We start from the raw sequence: 20,707 nt of genomic DNA, 5'->3' as shown, positions 1-20,707 counted from the left end.
CTCATATTAGTCTGTTCTGCTTGTGGCTTTTTAGTTGTTGTTTTTTTTTTTTTTTCATATGAGCAGAGAATCAGGACTGTTTGTTTCTGTAAATGAGTTTTTATCCTCCAGGTTAACCAAAACCTTTTCAGTTCTTACAATGCAATACACATAAAGTGTGCAGAGTTGATGAAATTCAGTCACAGTAATGCCTAAAAAGTCAGAGAGAAAACCTTCAAATACAAGATTTCAGTTCCAAAGGTATCTGTGGACTAACCAAACAGGTATTTTGGGCTGGGGAGAGTAAAATGACAGATGTGTGCTCTGAATGGAGTTGAAATGACTCAATACTTGTTTTTTTTAACTGTTCTTTAATCACATATGATTAAATAAATTACAACTACTATAATTTATCATCTTTTTTTGTACACTAAACAACATATCAAGTAGTAACCTTAAGCTCTTAGCAATCACACGTTATCTTCTGAAAATGCATCTTTTTCCTTATAAGGTGTTATAAAGTGTTTGTTGGATCTCTGCTGTTGCAGTGTCAGCTGATTAGTGCAACAGTTGAACATGATTAAGTTATTTGAAAGAAAAAAAAAAAAGGCAAAATGCCTCCATGGTATTACACAACAGTAGAGTTGGGCTATATGATGATATATATAAGAAACAACCAGCAGAGATTTTGTTTACTTATCAGGTTTAATTCACAGAGTTAGTCAAAAGTAAACATTTTTTTCTAGAAACATATTTTTATTGAATTTTCATGAAATTTACAATTTCTTATAAGAGTATTGTGATATAAGATTTTTATCAATATTGCCAAGCCATGGCATGCCAACCACAAACCCCCCCTAAAATATAACTTATATTAAATAAAAAAAGTAAATCATATATGACTCAAGGCCCCCCCCCCTCCACCTTCCCAAGCTCCCAAATAATAAAGATACATTAGTCATATGTAGGAAATCAGTAACAAGTTATAATGTGTGTAATGCTCTCCCTGTAGAAATAAGATGGAGTGGCAGCTATAATAATCATGGTGTTGCTCAGTTGAGCAACAAGTAATATCTGGTTTGCTTCTTTAAGTAAGGGGACATAACATGAACTTTGCAGGTCTATATTTTTATTCTGGGCCTCTAATGGAATATTTTCGCATGACTTACATTTCAAAAAATAACTGATTAAAAAACTTATTTATCTTGTACTGGCCCTTTATGCAGCCCCTCAGTTCAGCCTCTGTGTGAAACAGGCCATTTTAGCTCCTGTCTCCCACTGAGCCCACTCTGTTCTGATTGGCCAGCTCCAGGAAGCTGCCCCTTGGCAGATTTAAATTATGAATATAAATGACAGAAAAACACAAAAAGCATGTTATGTCCGCTTCAAAGGATGATAATGATAGATATCAACTTCCAGCTAAAAAACAAATAAAAACATGTTCCCACTAACCACTTCTCTCACAACATAATCAAAACAATGATTTTTTTTTATCTACTTCTGATGGCCTTTGTTGTCATACAGCAAACACTTTATTTATTTCTTGTTTGCTAGTTTAAGTGCATTTTAGTGAACATTCAGACACATTACAGTTAACATCTGTTTTCTCCCTTTTCTTTCTCCCTCTTTCTCTGCCTGCATGGAGTTGACTGTGTACATGTTGTTGTCTTTCATGCTGATGATCTGCTGTTATCATCACTGTCCATTCTGCAACAACACAGAGAGGCCAAAAGCTTGTCTATGGCCCCTTTCCTCATGAAAACATACAGAATCAAGTCTGCAAGAGGACTGGACCTAAGAAGCATGAAACTAAGGTTGGTGAAGGTAGGATTATAAGGGGCTTCTACCAGAAACCAGATGATGTTGGGTAGAAACAGCATCGTGTAGATGAGCAGCACCAGGACCAACATTCCCACAATTCGTCGTTTTTCATCAGAGGAGACCGAGATGGCAGCAGACAGCGATTTGAGGGTTCCACCCAGGAAGAATATGAGCAGTGGGAAAGGAACGAGGAAGAAGATGGAGAAAATGGTGATTTTGACCCTATAATCACGAGGAGAAATTAAAACAAGGACATGAACAAGAGGAAGGATCCAGATCACGACACAGACTACAAGAGAGTTCTTGATAGTTCCACTGAAGCGGTACCACAGTGGCCATGCGATGAGCAAATACCTGAAACACAAGATACACAGTCTATCATCAGATACAGAATATTCCTGACTTTAAGGAGATTCAGATTTATATGGTAATATAATGGTCATACACATGGAAGTAGCTAAAAACATACAGAATAGACAGATAGCTACCTTTCCAGGGCGACACAGACCATGAAGCCAACACTGGCCAGCACGCTATAGTAGTAAATATTAAAGAGGATTTCATAGATGTTCCAGCCCATAGGTTTTGCCAGTTTGACGATCATGCAGCAGAGCTGAATGATGTCAGAGATGAGGAGGTTGATGATGAAGATTGGAGCAACATTGTTATTTTGCACCTGCAAGAAGACAATGGTAGAAATAAACAAAGCAGCTTGAAACATTGTTTTTTGTTCAATTTTCTGGTGTTTTCGTTTAGAAATTGCAAAAAATACAAGTTTCATTCATGCATTGGCCAATGTCTCTATGGGAGAGTCCAGGGTCATGTAAAATCTGTTTATTAACACTGAACACAAAGTACAGCTGAGGCAGATCACATTACCATTAGTTTAGCTGGTATTTGGTTATAAACCAAAGTATTGGACTTTTTGACCTGATGATGGCACTAAAGGAAAAGTCAGGGGATCAACCAAATGAATGTCTGTGCAAATTTTGTTTTAATGAAAACCCAAAATAATGAGCTCAAATAATGCTGTACAAATTGTTCTGATAAACCTGACGACAATTTCTTCTCTACAAGTTAATGATGCTGTTAACTTCACCTTAAGAGAAGCTGGAATGAAGCTACACATGTTAACTGCATGTGTTTAAGGTCCAATTAGTTTAAATTTGTAGGTCATTACAAGACTTCCTTCCAGCCAGCAAGCAGGATGAAGATTCTTTACAGACAGACTGTATGACAGACACATGACCTAAAATTAATAAATCTTAGTCATAAAGTACTCACCTGGGAATAAAGAAAGTAGATGGCCACAAGAGTCAAAGGAAGGCCGATACTAATGATTACGCATGTTATCACATACATAATATATGGTTCACCATAATAGGGATTGTAGAGTTCATTGTTAAAATAATAGTTGAAGTCATAATCATTGTAGTCGTATGTGAAATTGCTGAAATCATAGCTTTCCATCTGTGAGGTGTTGATGTAGAAATCTTCTTCTTCTTCAGAGTGAAACCTGTTGTATGAGAGATCAGGTTATGGAAGTTTTTTAATATCTACATAACATTGTTAAGTGACATCACTAAAGTCTTGAGGTGCAAGTTCACACAAATACAGTGTATATTATAACCATAAAAAAGGTGTCTTGGTTACATTTTCTCTTAATAATATTTCTTCAGGGCTGCAACTAACAATTATTCTTCAGTTTCCTATTTTTTTCCGACCAACAATCTAAATCCTTAAGATTTTTTAATGTACTGTTGCATATGACAAAGAAAAGGAGCAAATCACAATGTTTAAAAAGCTGAAACCAGAGAATATTTGATCTTTTTGCTTGAAGAATGATTGAAACAATAATTTGATTATCAAAATTCCAATAAATATAATCAACTAATCATTACAGCTCTATATTTCATCAAAGAGTAATTTTTTTCAGAATATGCAAGTCCTAGCAATGTACTATATGTAAATATTTTTACATGATGATGTGAGGTCATTGCCACAGAAATTCATACAGTTATTTCAGTAATTTAAGGTACAGAGACATTGGTCTAGGATGTTTTGTCTTCTGCACTTGACATCCCACCAGTTGAATAACTCTGTGCTCTCTGATTTTGAACAAGGAGGTTTGCATGTCTGACCAAACCATTTTATGAATCATCTGCATATTTTATATTTTGTTTACAGATTGTGCACTCTGACTATGTTTTGGAGTGAAAATAAATTAGAGGAAACAACTGCAGGTTGGTACATTCACCATGTTTAACAACACTAACATACTGGTCATCCCTGTAGTGTACTGGTTAAGACTCATACCACAAAACTACAACATTTATGTCCAGTTTGATTCCAGCAGATCTTAGTTGCATGTCACCCCATTCTCTCTCTCTCCTCATTTCCTGTCTGACTCTACTGTCTCCTCTCAATAAAAGCTAAAATGTACCAAATCACCAAAAAATAAACAACTAACAAACAAACTGAGAAACACTTATTCGTTCTGGGATGAAATCATTAATTGACTTTAACCTATCTTGGGTTGTATAACTCTATCACTCTGTTAGACTTTTCATCAGTAACATTTTGTCACAGTACAGGAAACTCTTTCATATCTCAGCTGTCATCAAAACTGCAAATATCACTATAAATACCTCTATGTGGATCAATGTTGGCTCAGAACATACAGTAAATACAAGAAAAGCAGAAACTTAATAATGAATATTTGTCTCTTCATTCTTCTTTATTAAGCTAACTTCATTTAATTCAAAATAGTTATTTTTTTAATGTTATTATCTCTTAGTTTTTTTCTCACCCTTTCTTTTGTCTTTGTTACACAACTTCTGTTCATCAAAATTACACTTAGAGGAAAAAGACTCAAATGAAATAAATCACATCTGGTTTAACCACAGTATTCTGTACGTCCACAGTCCAAAGCTGTCTGCTTGTCACAGTTTGCATACTCATTATCATGACTGTTTGCAGTTCTAATGTCATTTTTACAATCTCTACATACACAAGTGAAAAAATAATGTCACAAAATTGACCTCAAAAGCTGCAAGACCACAACTGGATGAGTTCCCTACACCAAGTGTGATGTTTTATCCTCTGCATCCAAACAGTCTACAGTAAATATGGTGAGTGATAACATGCAGTAGGTTCCTGCTTCTACGGAAGAGATGAAAAAAAGTAGACAGACATGAATATGTAAAGTACATCAGTACAACAATAAGGTACTTATTGACAGGTGGGTGGGAAGAAGGGGTGGAGACCAGGGGAAGCTGAAACAAAATGGTAGCACCATTTGCCATCTGTGTGCAAGCACTGCTCACAAATCACTTTTGTGAAACAGGCCCCTACAATGAAATAGGCTCAGGGTCGGCTGCTGGTATGGGCAGTATAGGCCAAAGCCAGGAGCTCCAAGGTAATGTAGGGATTCCCAATGATGCAGGACACATAAATACTTGGCAACAGCAAAACAACACTGGAAGACGAAAGTGCCCTCTATGTTTTCATTTTTTTTTCATTTGCATTACCAACATCCGAGATTAACGCACTGAAAACAGGGGTCAAATGTTGGTCAAACGTTGGTGAAAAACTGGAGGGCGGGCCAAAATAATCTTGGGGATAATGGGACACACTTTCAAACAATCTCTCCTTGAAAGCACTTATGGTGTTTTACATACTTTCTCACTTCTGCACCACTGGCCAGTAGCATTAAGTTGGCATGACCAATTTTGGAAAGCTCCAACCCAATGGTTTCAAACACTGTTTGACCATCTGACAAACACTTCAGTTAAAGCATACTGACTCTGTAAGATCTCTCCAAAAATGGGGGAAACATTCATTCATTATTAAAATATTCCCACTTGGCGCTGGTATTTAATGGTATCTGACTTTCTCTGCTCTTCTACATCAAGGTGAACTATTCCACACAGATGTCAAGTGTAGAAAAATCATTTGTCTCTAGTAAATACTCAAAATGGTCTCTGGCTACTTACATCATCATTAAAGCCCAATTTGGAGACATAAGTGGCAAATATAACTACAAATGCAGATTTAATTGAAGATACAAGCAGTGATAATCGGGCCCTCGCTCCTTCACTCTCATCGGGGTGTGCCGCAGTCAAACCACAGTTATTGCAGAGCAACACCATACAGCAATACATTTATCAGAGGGCACCTGACATGGATATGCATTTTAATTAATAATGGCCATAGCATGTAGGAGATAACTATCACCTCCTGTCCACTATGTGTCACCAGAGAACACTTACTAATTATACATCATGTTGCTGTATATCATGTGTAGACCACACCATGTAAATTTCATGTAAATCAAATGTTTGTCAAATCAGGCTGACTTCCTGTTGTCACCATGATGAAATATTGACATGTAGATGTGTTCAGGCCTGGACTCTTATCAAGCATGAGAAATTTGGCGCAGATTGGACGATGCACATTCAAGTTACAATAACTTTATATATATATATAACTGTTTAATGCCCCAAACATCAAAATTGTCCGGAACGCCACGCCAAGGGCATTCCATGAGAACTAAAAAACTTAGCAATTCAGCATCGCAAAGCTCTATATATAACAAATTTGAAGTCGCTCGGTTAACTTTCTAGGATGAGTCCGTTAAAATACAATGCCTGTCAATGGCCTCAGTTTCCGAACAAAATGCACAATAGATTGAAAAAGGCTGAATTCCTGTTGGACTTAGAGTATGGCTCCAATAGGCTTTTTTTAAAGTCTGGATATGTTACATCTGCCTACCAAATTTTGTACATTTTTACAACAAATTTAAAGGTGGGGGCTTTAACTTTGACATTTTGTAGGGGGCGCCCTCCTCAGTGCCCAAGCCCGATTTTCATACTAATTGAAGCATTTATTAGTTTGAACATATATGCAAGGTTTTGTTAGTTTTTATACAGCCTAAAGGCCTCAAACATGTGTTTGTAAAATGATAATGGCTGGCTTCCTGTTGGGCAAAAAAAAAATTGAAAATATGTATTATGTCAAGAATGATGAGAGCAATGAACCCACTGACTTGCATGCACATCAAAGAAACTTTGTTCCAAAATGGCCTTGCATTTTGGGGTCAATATGGAGCTTGCTGGCCATGCCTGTGTACAACACTTGTCAATGGCTTCACTTTGCAAAAAAAATGCAGGGGATTCAACTTTGAAATTTCATAGGAGGCGCTATCAAACCATTTTGTCACACTCATGTCCAAGATCCATAAAATATATAAATGTTCACCACTTCTGACACATGTCCAAAGTTTTGGAGGTTTTGAGCACCTTTAGCCCCCCAAAAATTGTGAATCATTTGGGCAAAAAAAAAAAATTCCTTGTATTACAATGGGGCCATCACACTGCTGTGCTCAAGCCTTAATAAATAATGGTGTGATGGAAAAGCAAAGCTCTGAAAGACTGTCCATTAGTCAGGTGAATCATCCTGAACTCAGAAAACTAACAAATATATCATCATTGAATCAGGAATAAATTAAAGCTGCAAGCAGCGATGATCGGGCCCTCAGGGTGCACTGCAGTCAAACTACTGTTATTGCAGAGCGACACGATACAGATTTACCAGAAAGCAACTGGCATGGATATACATTTTCATGAATACTGGACATTGCATATAAGAGATAACTATCACTTTCTGTGTCCACTATGTGGCACTAGAGAACACCCACTAATTATACATCATGTTGCTGTATATCATGTGTTGACCACACCATGTAAATATCATGTAAATTGGATGATGTAGGTGGCGCTATGACTATTAATAAATATTGACATGTAGATGTGTTCAGGGCTCTTATCAAACATGAGAAATTTGGGGCAGATGGGACGATGTAAAACAAAATTACAACAACTTCCTGTTTAATGCAGCTAATATGTTTTGGGGCCTGTCAATGGCTCCACTTTGCAAAAAAAAAAAAAAAAATGCAAAGTTGATTCAAAACGGCTGACTTCCTGTGGGCTTAGGGTATGGCACCAAGAGGCTCTTTGTATGTCTGGAAATTATACATTTGATACCAAATGTGGTACATCTAGGTGAAACCTAAATGTGGGGGATTCAACCTTGAAATTTGAAAGGGGCACTATCGAGCCATTTTGCCACATCGATGTCCAAGACCCATAACACATATAAATGTTCACCACTTCTGTGCAAAGTTTCAAAAATTGTGACTCGTTTGGACAAACAGTAATTTCTTGCATTACAATGAAGCCTTCAACCTACTCGGTGCTCAGGCCTTAATGAATAATGGTGTGATGGAAAAGCAAAGCTCTGAAAAACTTTCCGTCAGTCAGATGAATCACTGAACTTCTGTGAATCCAAGAAAGTTAAAAGAAAGCTAACAAATGTGTCATCACTGAATCAGGAATAAAACATTTTTTATCAAATTTTTCACCAGACCTGATGTGCATGCCAAATTTGGTGAGTTTTTGAGCATGTTTAGGGGGAAAAATTTAGGGTGTAAGTGGCGTAATAATAAAGAAAGAAAGAAACAAACAAACACACAAAAAACAATAGGGTCCTCGCCCTTAGGCAAGGACTACTGTTTTACAGTAGTCCTCTGCCTTTTGGGCTCGGTCCCTAAAAAGTCTTCAGCCAATATACTGTATTTGCAGACACTGAAGACAGTTATAAGTTTTTCATTGCAAGGTGAAGTCAGTGAGTTTCAATAAGCTGTTTCTCACTCTTGGACCTTCCTGTTTTTCTAACCACAACCAGAGTGACATTTTATCTCAGCAGCTGCAGATGAACAGAGAGAGAAACTAAATGAGATTCTAAAACCGAGCATGGGAATGAACTCTTGTCTCTCTCATGTGTTCTGACTGTAAGATTGACTGAGTTTGAGATTTTCAACTTTTCAAACATTACAGTTACTTGAAGGGACTCTTTCACCCTGTCACTATAGAACATTTTTTCCTTTAATTTTTAAATGTTTTATCTCTATTGAGCTGTTCTGGAGTTCTGGAAAAAAGTGCATTCATGTACCACTTATTCAGGTGATATTTTAAAATTACACAAGTTAAAGCTACTGAACGGTATAATATTCAATTAGTCAATGACAGCAAACATATAAAATTGATCTGTACTAACTAACAGGATGTAGGAGGAAAACCGCTTGTTCTTTAACACTCCTACAGGGCTAATCTGGCCATTGTTACAGTAAACTGGCAACTCTGTGTGTTTTCATTTTTAATCAGTTGGTAAATGCACAAAAAATATTTTCGATCTATAATCACTTTGGTAATTAAAAGAATAGCAGCATTACCTTTTTAAAATGTTGTAAATTTCAACCGAATTCACACTTGAAACCTAACTTGGTGTTGTGAAGCTGTTAACTGTAGAATAATCAACCTTTCTTGTTGAATTATTAATCATTTTTTATAATTTAGTATTAGTTTTGATGTCAGTATTACATTCATGTGATTTTTTAAAATCTTATCCCATTCATTGTGTTTACATAAAAAGGTTTTTTTTTTTTTTCTTTCCAGCACATTTACACACATCCATGTGTTACTCCAGTATGTTTCATTGAAATTACCTCTCCATGACTGTAATAAGAGAAGTAAGATCAATGGATGAAACATTCAGTCTGAGAATTGAAAAGAAAGATTTGTACTTATTAAGATTATTCAATTCAAAGATACAGTAAGTCTTCACTTTGTGGAAAATAAATACAGTAATAATGTGTATAAAGATTATTGCTTTGCTTCCTCTGTTTCTCTACATTTCTTCTTTGTGTCCGAGTCTCAGAGCTTTGCAGAACGTGTTATTAAGTGTGACTTCCTGTGTGACTAAACCACAGTGGAAATGAGAGCTTGTTTGAGAAGAACTAGTGGTAAGTACGTGACAATACGTGCATGGTGGAATTATAATGTGCATTTATTGTCACATATTCAGTTTTCAGAGTGAGACGCCACAGCTTCTCTCCACCAACCACAAAACCAATAAACAGTTCTGAAGTCCATGTCTAAAATATAATGGAAGGGTATCTCTTAGAGATCCTCTTTTATATTTTCAAGACATGCTTTGAACATGGTATAATCCCGAAAGTATCGTACAAGTCCATTATTAAGCCTGTTCCAATGTCATTGAGAATGACCCCAGGATATCCCTTAATTATAGGGACATTAGCCTCCTTAGTACAGTTTACAAAATGTATTCTAATTTACTGAACAACAGGCTCACACAACATTTAGAAATGGGACAGTATCTTGTCGATGAGCAGAATGGATTTAGAAAGAAACCAGCCTGTAATTAGAAGGTCGGTACTATTTAATGATGGTTTCTTCTTTTTATAATAAATATGTTGTATTGGCTTGTTGGAATTCATGGTGTCTTGTAGGCCCATGCAGGCTGGGCATACAGTTGTATGCATGACACAATAATAAAAATTTCATTAATTTCATTCATTCATTCATATAAAATTGATCTGTACTAATTGCAGACTAATCGGGCCATAGTAAAAGTAAACTGGCAACTCTGTGTATTTTCATTTTTAATCAGTTGGTAAGTGCACAAAAAATATTTTTGGTCTATAATCTCTTTGGTAATTAAAAAAATACCAGCATTACATTTTAAGATGTTGTAAATTTCAACTGAATTCACACCAGATACCTTACTTCTCACTTAGTGTTGTAAAGTGCAGCCCCACAGAGCTGCTTAACTGTAGACTCAGAATTTGAATTTGTATCTGTATTCGAATAAAAGTGGAAAGAGACTTAAAAATCCTGTTTTTGTTTCTATTACGCTTTTAATTTTAGAAAATTAAAGTGTTACAATAAGTCTTCATGAATAAACTAACTTACGAAGGAGGTCTTCACACCGGGTCTTGAGCTGGAATCTCCCAGGTCATAGACGACTGCGCTGACTACTGAGCTAAAGCTTTTCTCATCATCTTAGTGCAGACAGACCACTACCTATTTATACACCCATAACACAGAAACAGCACAGGATGTAACATGTAGGGAGGAGCTTGTACTTATTAAGACTATACAAATCAAACATACAGCAAGCCTTCACGTTGTGGAAAATTACAGGGTGAAGGAATCTTCAAACAAATACATTAATAATATCTATAAAAATGATTGCTTTGCTTCTTCTGTTTCTCTATAGATTTCCTCTTTGTGCCTGAGTCTCTCAGAGCTTTGCAGAGTGTGTTGTGAAATGTGACTTCCTCTCACTAAACCAAAGAGGAAATGAAAGCTTGTTTCAGAAGAATGAGTCCTGCGTGGATTACTGGTAAAAAGGTCACATATTCAGTTTTCAGAGTGAGGCAACACAGCTTCTCTCCACCAACCACAAAATGAATATACAGTTCTGAAAGTCCATGTCTAAAACATAATGGAAGGGTAACTTGTATTGCATACATTTTCTTCTATTATCTATTACAATGTATTTTTTCCCCCAAAACAGAGTATTTGACTTCCATCAATTACATTTAAGTCTGGCAGTATTTCAGGCCAAGTGTGAACAGGAGGAACAATTATAGAGACCTATAACTATTTCAATGTACATATGGGCTTGAGTTTTCTGTTAAGAACTACTGTCACACCAGCTGTTGATGATGTAATAAAATTGCACCATTTCAACTATGAATTTTGAGTTCCCCCAAAAGTGAAATGTGACAATGGAAAAAATAAGGGTGATCTCCAAAGTTGGACATGTGAGGTTTTCACTCAACAGCAACAATAAGACTCAGTGCTGTAACAGTAAAGGTCTAATCTTCACTTTGAGCAGCTACAACCTTTAAACACGCTTTCATGGTAATACATCAATAATTTCACACTGTTATTTAAAAGAACTTTTGACATTTAGGTTAACCTTAACAGTCCTCTCTCCATGGATTAAAGCGTATCATTAACAAATGCAGTGAAATATTGAATTAAGGTATGTGTTTTATTGTTAAATAATTTTATTGCTTCATTTATGTACTGTAGGTAAGCAAAATAGTACTTCTTCCATCACTGTTGAAGTATGAGGTTATATTCAATGAGTATTTCCCACTCTTATCTATAGGTTTCACTTTTGTAGGTATGTGGTTTTGACTTTTAAAGTCAAAGGAGTTCATCTTTTCCTCTAAAAGGTTTGTATAAATATACAATCACACTTTTAAATGTATGAAAAATCCAATATTTTTAAGTCCAATTTTGATAGACTATAATGACATAATGCCTTATGAATAACATAGAGAATTTGTTTTTGAATACAAAAAATAGTCTGCACATTGTTTTACCAGTCATAGCTTCAACATTTTTAAGCAAGTTTTGGGCCCATTCACTTGAATTTCAATTAGTGAATTGAAAACTCTTGATGAGTTTGTGTGTAAAACAAATTATTTTCCTAATTTTCATCAAGTCTATTTTTAGAAAAGGAAAGACTTTTAACCCACATGACCTGGTCAAAGTTTGATTTGAATGGAGAGTGCCCACACCTTTTTGAACATTTACTGCTTCCACATAGTTTTAGACTCATAAGTCCCATTACTTTGGCCAAATCTTACATTAAAAACCTTTTTCAATAGGAAATTTCGTGGTGACTCCATTGATACAGGTTTGAAAGTGGTCAGACTTATAGTTTAGATGTCAGAAGCCTCTGTTTGACACATAGTTCATGCCCATAGATTGCCTCCCCATTGGTTTACATTGTAAGGTGTGATGTGGCACTGCAGCTTTCAGGGCTTAGTAAATCCAAACCTTTCGAGTTATTACAAAGTTTTCAGCAACTTTTTTTCAGCACAGTGTCATAAGTCATGTATCAAAGTTTGAAGCCGATACCATTAACGCCCTCAGAGGAGATAGCGTTTGTTCGGTGTCCAAAATTGGGGCAAAGTCTTATTTTGAGAGGCTGATTGCGGACTTCCTGATTTAGGTCAGGGGTGTCGGCATATGATTTGTAGGTCTTGATGAGACGAATAATTGAGTTTTGGTCTGATCTCTCTACGACATTCCTACATTTTGTTACATAGGTGGCGCTAGAGAGCACATTTTGGCACTTTAAGGGTTAATTTTTACATTTTATCAAATTTTTCACCAGACCTGATGTGCGTGCTAAATTTGGTGAGTTTTTGAGCATGTTTAGGGGGTCGAATTTAGGGTATAAGAAAGAAAGAAAGAAAGAAAGAAAGAAAGAAAGAAAGAAAGAAAGAAAGAAACAAACAAACAAACAAACACACGAAAAACAATAGGGTCCTTGCCGTTAGGCATGACTGAACAAAACGATTTTAAATAAACCAAAGCTGTAATTAAAAAAATAAACCTTTTCAAAAAACAATTAAAAAAAAAAATTGCAACAAATTAATGAACAGGATCTTAAACTGGTGGTCTGGGGCCACGGGAGGGTTCAGGAGCAGCAAGGGCAAGTGTGCTCGTTATGGATCATGCGCTTTCACTTTGTGCACGAGCAGATCCATTTCCTCTGCAGAGAAACGCTCCTTCTCACTACTTGGTAAATGCACCATCATAATAGCAATCCACCAAGGTGAAAGTGCACCTGGCTCCTAAAGGGTATGGGAGACTGGTTTATTGCATGCACTTTGGACAACCCCTTTGAATCATCCGCCTGGCGCATCGACCATTTTTCTGCCACTAAAATAGCAAAGGTGGATTGGGACACACTGTGGTGGAGACAGATGTAACCAACAATCAGTTATGCTAGTAACTGTGCAACATGTTAGTAACTGTGCCAAGATAACATTTATGTCAATAAGAGACGGTTCCCAGGAGAATTGGGAAGGGGATGATCGGTAATGTCACATTTTGATTTTCTGAGTGCAATGATTGAAGGCTGCTAGGCCATGTGTATTGTGAGAAATGTGGAAAATGCCAGGTACAATGGATACATGTTAGAGAAGTTTGAGACACCATTTCTTTTAGATGAATCAGGTCTGGATTATTACCAAAGTATCAAGGTCAAGCGAGATGGAGTTTAGAAAATAAGCTCCACATTAGGAGGGGTTATGAGAGGTATATAATTTAATGTTTTATGATTTTGCATTAGGTTCTTTACCCAGGGATTGAGGCCTCAGTTTGCTTTGCATTGCTCTTTATGCAGAGTAAAATTATTCACATTGAACTCTACCAGCTTCCAGTGTATTTATTTCAGTCTTTCTCTTATAAGCTTTGGGTTTAATGCCAAGTTGTGAGTGACCTGAAGATTTATTGGCCCATCTGAAGATTTTCCCACAACAACATTCTAAATGCACTTGCGCCATGCGCTTCAAACCGTGCGTTTTAGATCGTTAAAATTGGGCCCTTTGTCTCCTAACCCCCTGCAAGAAATGTTTGATGAGGGGGTGGGCGAAGACAGGTCTATCGCCAAAACCCTCATGACAGGAGGAAACAGCTGCTGCTTACACTTCAACAGTGGCATTATACAGCCGCTTTTACACCACATATTGTAGAAATGCACATGTCAGGGATCCAGTCTCCTTTTCTTGTGTTGGAATCCCACGCACTTTGTCTTGTAGCAAGCATGGTAGATCCTGCTTTCACTGCCTGGATGGTCTGCACCGCCTGTGCAGACAGTCCAGCCTGATTCAGCCTTTCCTTCTCAGGAGCCAAGTCTGGAGGAGGAGTCAGTATGAATATTACAACAAAGTTAGACACCCCTTTAAAAGGAATAATGGTGTATAATATTAAAAAAATACAAAAATTGGAGAGTTACATACCAATGAATATAAGTGCTTACAATAAGGTAAATATTATATATTATATAGTATAGTTCTAAAAATATTATAGATTCTTATTTAATTTTGTTAAAGAAATATTGACCAATATTTATTTGTATTTTTATTCTCTCACATAGGGTAATGGACATTTTTCTTTTTCTTACTGTTGACAATATGCACATTTTGGTACAATCTATAATCGGATACCAGGCACTAGGCAGAACCATCAGCCGTGGACTCACACATACACATTTCTATTTTGTTATTGACAACTGCTTTAATTTAACTCTCAGTGGAGAAGTTGTAGAACCTGACTGCCTGGATGAAAACCAGGAATCCTAACCATTAGACCATATGGGAGATGATATCTGTCAAAGGTAGTGAAGCCTCAGATCTATTCTTATTATGGACAATCTAATAGAAATATTTGTATTACTCAATAAATATAATTCAGCCTCCATTCTGCATTGTCCTTTTTTCTGTGTAAACCTTGATAACAAGTATGAGCAGTTCTCAGTGTTTTACCCCTCTACACATGAATTCACTCATAAAAAATCTACATATAGGTAAATAAGCCTACTGTATATACATATAATCAGTCAAAGATGAATAAAACAGCATAGTGTAGGATGCACATCATGTAGCTTACTGCTTACAATACACAGGAAGACAGGGCTGTGAAAGGGGCAAAAGCATCCTCTGGTGGTCACAGACCATAATACTCTTCCTAAAACCACCAGTGGTGGGAGAAGTACTGAAGTAAAAGTAACAATACCACAATGAAAAAAATCTTCCCTTAAAAGTAAAAGTTATGCATTCAAAATCTTACTTAAGTAAAAGTACATAAGTATTGGAAGTAAGATGTAGAAAACATCAAAGTAAAAGTACTCATTATGCAAACTGTACTGACTCAGATGAATATCATAAATATATAGTGTATATTTATAAGCACATATAAAAATATAATATATATTTATATATAATATATAATATATATTTATAAGCATAGCTTGAGAGAGAGACATGAGAGACAGCTTGTATGTAAGCTGCATTTTAAAGCTGTCTTTCTCTCTGTCCCAAAGTGGCTCAGTGAATGTGACAAGACAAGAGAAAAATAACAAACATACTGAATGTAAATGGAAAAACTAAAGTTAGCTAACAAACAGTTGGGTGTGAAACAACATCAGCAATGAAAGAGATACGTGGAGGTGTCAAACTGGGTTATATTCAAAGGTAATGTTTTTCCAAATGAAAGAAGCGATGCATTAATACAGTACATCACAGTAAAGTCAGAGTGAGGAGGTTGGGGTGGACGAATGGGACCTAGGTTCTCATACTGAGTCCGTGTGGTTATGTTTAAGCATCAAAAGCAGTTCACAATTTTTTAAGTGTGTCTTAAAACATCAGTCAGGTGTCCATATGAACAGTGAAAAAGGTTTTCCTCACTGTAATCATTTATCCTATTCATACTGGCTATTGAAAGACCCCCTTCAAATGTGCTTTCAATGTAAGTGATGGAGGCCAAAATCCACAGTGTGTCCACACATTTATTTTGAGCAAAAAGATGCATTGTGCTTACAAAATGCACTCACATATGACTTACCTACTGAAGTAATATCACACTTTTTCTGTTTTGTCTTATAATTTGTTCCAAATTTCACCACCCTCTCTGTAAAATGTTCTAAAAATTAACCGTTAAATACCTGCAAATCACTCTGAAAATATCCAGGACATTTGTATAAAATTAAAGAACCTGTAAAGTAAAGCATTACCATTAGTCCCTATGTTCCACTTTTAGTCGGCATCACAGTGATTAATCACATAACTTATCAACAGGGTTCAAAGTTTGAAACAGAAACAGATACTAAAGTATGTGGATAAAATATTTACATTCAGATCAAGATGATAATCACAAGAATATGTCACTTATCAAATTGATACCATCAGTATCAAATCAATATCCTTGTCAATAGAAATTTCAGGTAAAACAGTGACATTTAAATAATCAAGTGAGATGTATTTATATGATACCTTCCTCTTGTTAGTGTCACAATGTTAGAAATAGGCCACAACAGCAGAACAACTGGTGAATCTGTTTACAACATCCAAACAAACATTGTTTCACTAAAGAAGTTAGTCAGTAACTCTGAGAAGATTAGCACTGAGCTAAAAGAGATCCAAATAAACAAACAAATAATATGTCATGAGCAACTGAGATATGAGCCCGATTAATCAAACTACTCAGAATGACTCCCAGGAATTGTGCTGTAAAATACCTCTACCTAAGATTCAGACCTGAGACTCATTTATGAAGTGTCCTACTATTACTGTCGGTAAGGAGGGGGACTCTTAGGGGAAAGTGTGACGTTGTTGTTTTACGACACTCAGAGCCACAAAGTATAAATATGATGGCATGTTTTAGTTTTTTTACATAGATATATAGACTTGCCATTCAGCCTGTATAGACTGCAAACAAAGATACTCACATGGATTAAAATCATAACTGTAGTAAATTAGTACATTGAAATAGTATAGGTATGAGGAGTCAATTGATATCAGTAATATTGTTTATATTTGTTATCGGGGGATTCCCTACTGTTAAATCAGAGACACCCCCAATTTATTTCCTTTTGTAGTTTAGTTTAGTTTAACAGGTTAATTTGCAGAACTTGATTCATCTAATGAGTTAAACTTCAACTGCATAAAAGTTTGTGTCTGCAGGCAATGTAGATAATACAAAATGTCTTTCCAGGATACAGTGTTTGAGAGTTTGTATTTCATTCAGTATTATTTGTAGATGTGCTGTCTAGCTTCTGCCACTAGGTGGTGCTGTTGAGTCATAAAAAGCGAGTTGCAAAGGAAGAAAACTGTTTTGTTGTGGTCGTCCATTGCAGTCGAGAGAGGAAGATACTAGTTTTTAGCAGCAGAGAAAGTGTACTGCCAGACTGTGAGAGTGAACATATACTGCTTTGTTTTCGTTGTTAAGAGCAAAAATAAAGACATTGCTAGTTGCGTGACAGTCCTGTATCTGCCTGAGTCCTTGGCTGCAACAGAGGCCTAATAATTGGGCCTAATTTGACTCATCTGTGAAATCAGCCTCATTCAACCTCATCATCTTGCAATTCCTGTGATATTGCGGCATCTTGCAGATATTGCACAGGCTCATATGGTCACTGCAGTATAGCATCTTCTCTTTCACTGTACAGTTCCCATTTAACTACACCTCCTGTTAACATAGTCCCCTACATGAGGGGAAAAAGTATTATTTCTGTAATGTCACAGAGTTTTGGGAAATGCACTGTGTGAATAGCCTCTCTAGCCTAAATAAATAATAAGATTGTAAACCTCACAGAAATATTTGACTTGTTGTAATGAAGTTAAGTTTCATTATCCAGCCAAGGGGACATGATTGTGTTCATGTTTTACTCTGTTCTCACATTCACAATATCTGTATAGCGTAATCAAAGTTTCAGTACGTTTATTCACATCAAGCTTTCATAAAACATATCTGTCCCCTGAAACTCCTAACAGGTTGGGACACCTCTGTAGCTCTGCTAAAGATTGATTTGAAGTGATTTTGTAAATTAAGAAAGTTGATAAAATACTATTAATCCACTCTGTCTTTCACTCACACCCCATAGACGCGCGCACACACACACACACACACACACACACACACACACACACACACACGTGTCTGCTGTCCCCCAGATATACATGGATATATCTGTATAGCAGTTTATAGGCTGCGGCTTTCTTGCACTGCATTTCTCACACACAAAGACACACACAGAGACACACACACATGTTGACCTACATGCCTTTCTGGGACATTACGAAGAGTTACATTCATTTCCTGGAGACTTACCCTAACTCTAACCATAACCTTAACCTTAACACAGCTGTTGTCCCCAGTTGGACTAGCCGTCCCAAATTAACTGGTCTTTAATCTGAATTTTGTCCTCAAAAGTAGCCTATGACAGACACACACACACACGAATACACACACAGACACAGATACACATCTCCTGTTCCCCAGCTGTATAGCAGTATATATCTCATGCTTTATTTCTCACATCTCACCGCACACCTGGCACAGCATGCACATTTTTAACATGTAAGAAAATATAAACAAGTTATTTTGGGAATTATTTTGTTTATCAGATCATCTCATGGTCTTATTTGCCTGTTCTGTTCATCATAAGCAATAAAATAGATAAGTTGTGTCTATTTTAAACTCAAAATGATTTGTACATTGTAAGTTAAAGGTGGTCTAAGGTACATAAAATATCAACGTAAGTATATATATATTATGGTTATTGATGAATAATAAGTCACTTAGCAGATACAACATTTTACTGGATGATAATTAGTGTTTTTTTCAGGGCTTGTTAATGAATTCAAACACGGGTCAAATTTGACCTGCGGACACTAAATTCGGAAGGTTAAAGACTGAATGTAATGATGTTAATTCAGTCAGAATAAACAGCTTATTATTGAATGTTAATGTCAGGAGTGTCATTTTTTCAGCTTCAGATGTATCATTTGATCTGTTATAAATATATTAGTTAAATTAGTTAAATGCCTCTCAGGGTTATTGTATCTGTACATACAGGAAAACTTGATAATTCTTTACGTACCAGTGAATACAGTGTGTAGATAGCCAGTAAGGTCAGTGGAAAACCTATCGAGATCACAGTCCATGTAATCACGTGTAAGAATGTTGGAAAATCATTTTATAGAAAGACAAACTCTTCAAACACGTAGTCATACAGGGTGTCATTGTAGTCAAAGATGTGGTCGCTGTAGAACGGTGTTGTTCTTCACAGTGCAACCTGTTGTTTGTAATAACAAAAGGCAGCAGGTTTGTTAGCATCTACTAATCTCTGTTCCTACCAAAACCATTATTTCCACTATTACAATGTTCCCCAAAGTTTCACACAAACATGCCGACAATGCACAAAATGGAACTGGAGAAAACATGGAGGCATGGGGAGGAACGCAAAACCTGATCATGAAAACTCAACTCACAAATAAAAGTACTGTGAACACATAATGAAAAGCAGCCGGAGTACTACTACTACTATCATTACTACTACTACAAATAATAATGATAATTAAAGTAGGGAAATACAGCAGAACTAACATATGAATATATAAACAGGTTCAAGAAGTTCCTGCTTAAAATTGTATTCATGCTAAATAGTAAAATACCACAAAGCTTCCTGTTTACTGCTGCTGTTCCACCACTATGATGTGTTAAATGTATCAGCGACCACAGATTGTTATCTGCTTCTGAACAGCCCCTGTACAGCAGTTTCAAGAGAAATTATTGCACAATTTAACTTCTTCCCCTTTTTTTTGCTTACTTCAAATACTTAATTTGCAAAAATGTAATACAAAAAATGATAATAAATAGAACAAAATAATGAAATCAGAAGTGTTACTGTCAGACAATTTTGTGAAAGCTGTCTGGTTACTACATTATTCAATATTTCTAATATAACGTTCAAATTCTTTGAAAAAAGAAAAAAAGAAAACAGGCTCTTCTTAGAAAGTTTGTAACCGTCTATATGAAACGTGGCTCCAAAGAACATATTTGGGCAATAAAGAGAATAATTCTTTCCAATGAGGTCAATAATAAATAATTAAGTCAATAATAGTTTCTTGTGTGATAAGAAAGAGAAAAAGACCATGAAGTGTTTCACAACGAATTACAGAAGTGAAAACCTGCTGGGTGATGGTAGGAAGACGTGACATTTGATATTTCTTATGTTGTTGTTTTTATATCTTGTTTAAGTTGTAAAAAAGTATGAAATGTTTTAGTTTTAAGTTCTTTCATTTGACAAGTGACTTTTTGTATTTAATTTATTATAATTTATATTTCTTATGATATCAGTTGTTAAAAATGTAAGCTATGGCTAATATGTATAAACATCAACATCGACATGATAAAATAATTGAAAAAAACACCATCAGCTACTCTATAGGTTCATTTTCATCATATCACCTTCTCCTGTCTTAAGTTATGTTGCTTAACAACTTTTATAAGATTGATTTTACACACTAAACATCACTGTGGCAAAATTTTACCCAGTTTGGTTCAATATAGCACCAATACAACATTATGTTAACTTTACTCAGTAGCAATAGTGTCACACACAACAAGCTGAAACTGCTAAAAACTGTTACAAATGTTTTGGTTCTGATACAAAA

General features: G+C 35.9%; 1 protein-coding gene across 5 annotated transcripts in view; it reads right to left on the bottom strand.

The window, feature by feature from the left end:
- Window positions 1-1,293: 1,293 nt before the first annotated feature.
- Window positions 1,294-20,707, bottom strand: part of LOC121911777 (G-protein coupled receptor 4-like) — a 33,805-nt gene continuing 14,391 nt past the window's right edge. Inside the window, exons 1-4 of one of the 5 annotated variants that reach the window (XM_042433612.1) lie at window positions 10,632-10,712; window positions 3,085-3,316; window positions 2,289-2,476; window positions 1,294-2,154 (exon numbers count right to left, since the gene is read on the bottom strand). In XM_042433612.1, coding sequence (XP_042289546.1) covers window positions 1,650-2,154; window positions 2,289-2,476; window positions 3,085-3,270 — 879 coding nt within the window. In that variant the 5' untranslated portion in view covers window positions 3,271-3,316; window positions 10,632-10,712 and the 3' untranslated portion in view covers window positions 1,294-1,649. The other 4 variants (XM_042433614.1, XM_042433613.1, XM_042433615.1 and 1 more) reach the window with 4 other exon arrangements.

The sequence above is a fragment of the Thunnus maccoyii genome, chromosome 14, assembly GCF_910596095.1.
Source record: "Thunnus maccoyii chromosome 14, fThuMac1.1, whole genome shotgun sequence".
Taxonomy (NCBI): Eukaryota; Metazoa; Chordata; class Actinopteri; order Scombriformes; family Scombridae; genus Thunnus; species Thunnus maccoyii.
Note: the sequence above shows the minus strand (reverse complement) of the source record. Positions and strands in the feature narration are given on the sequence as shown.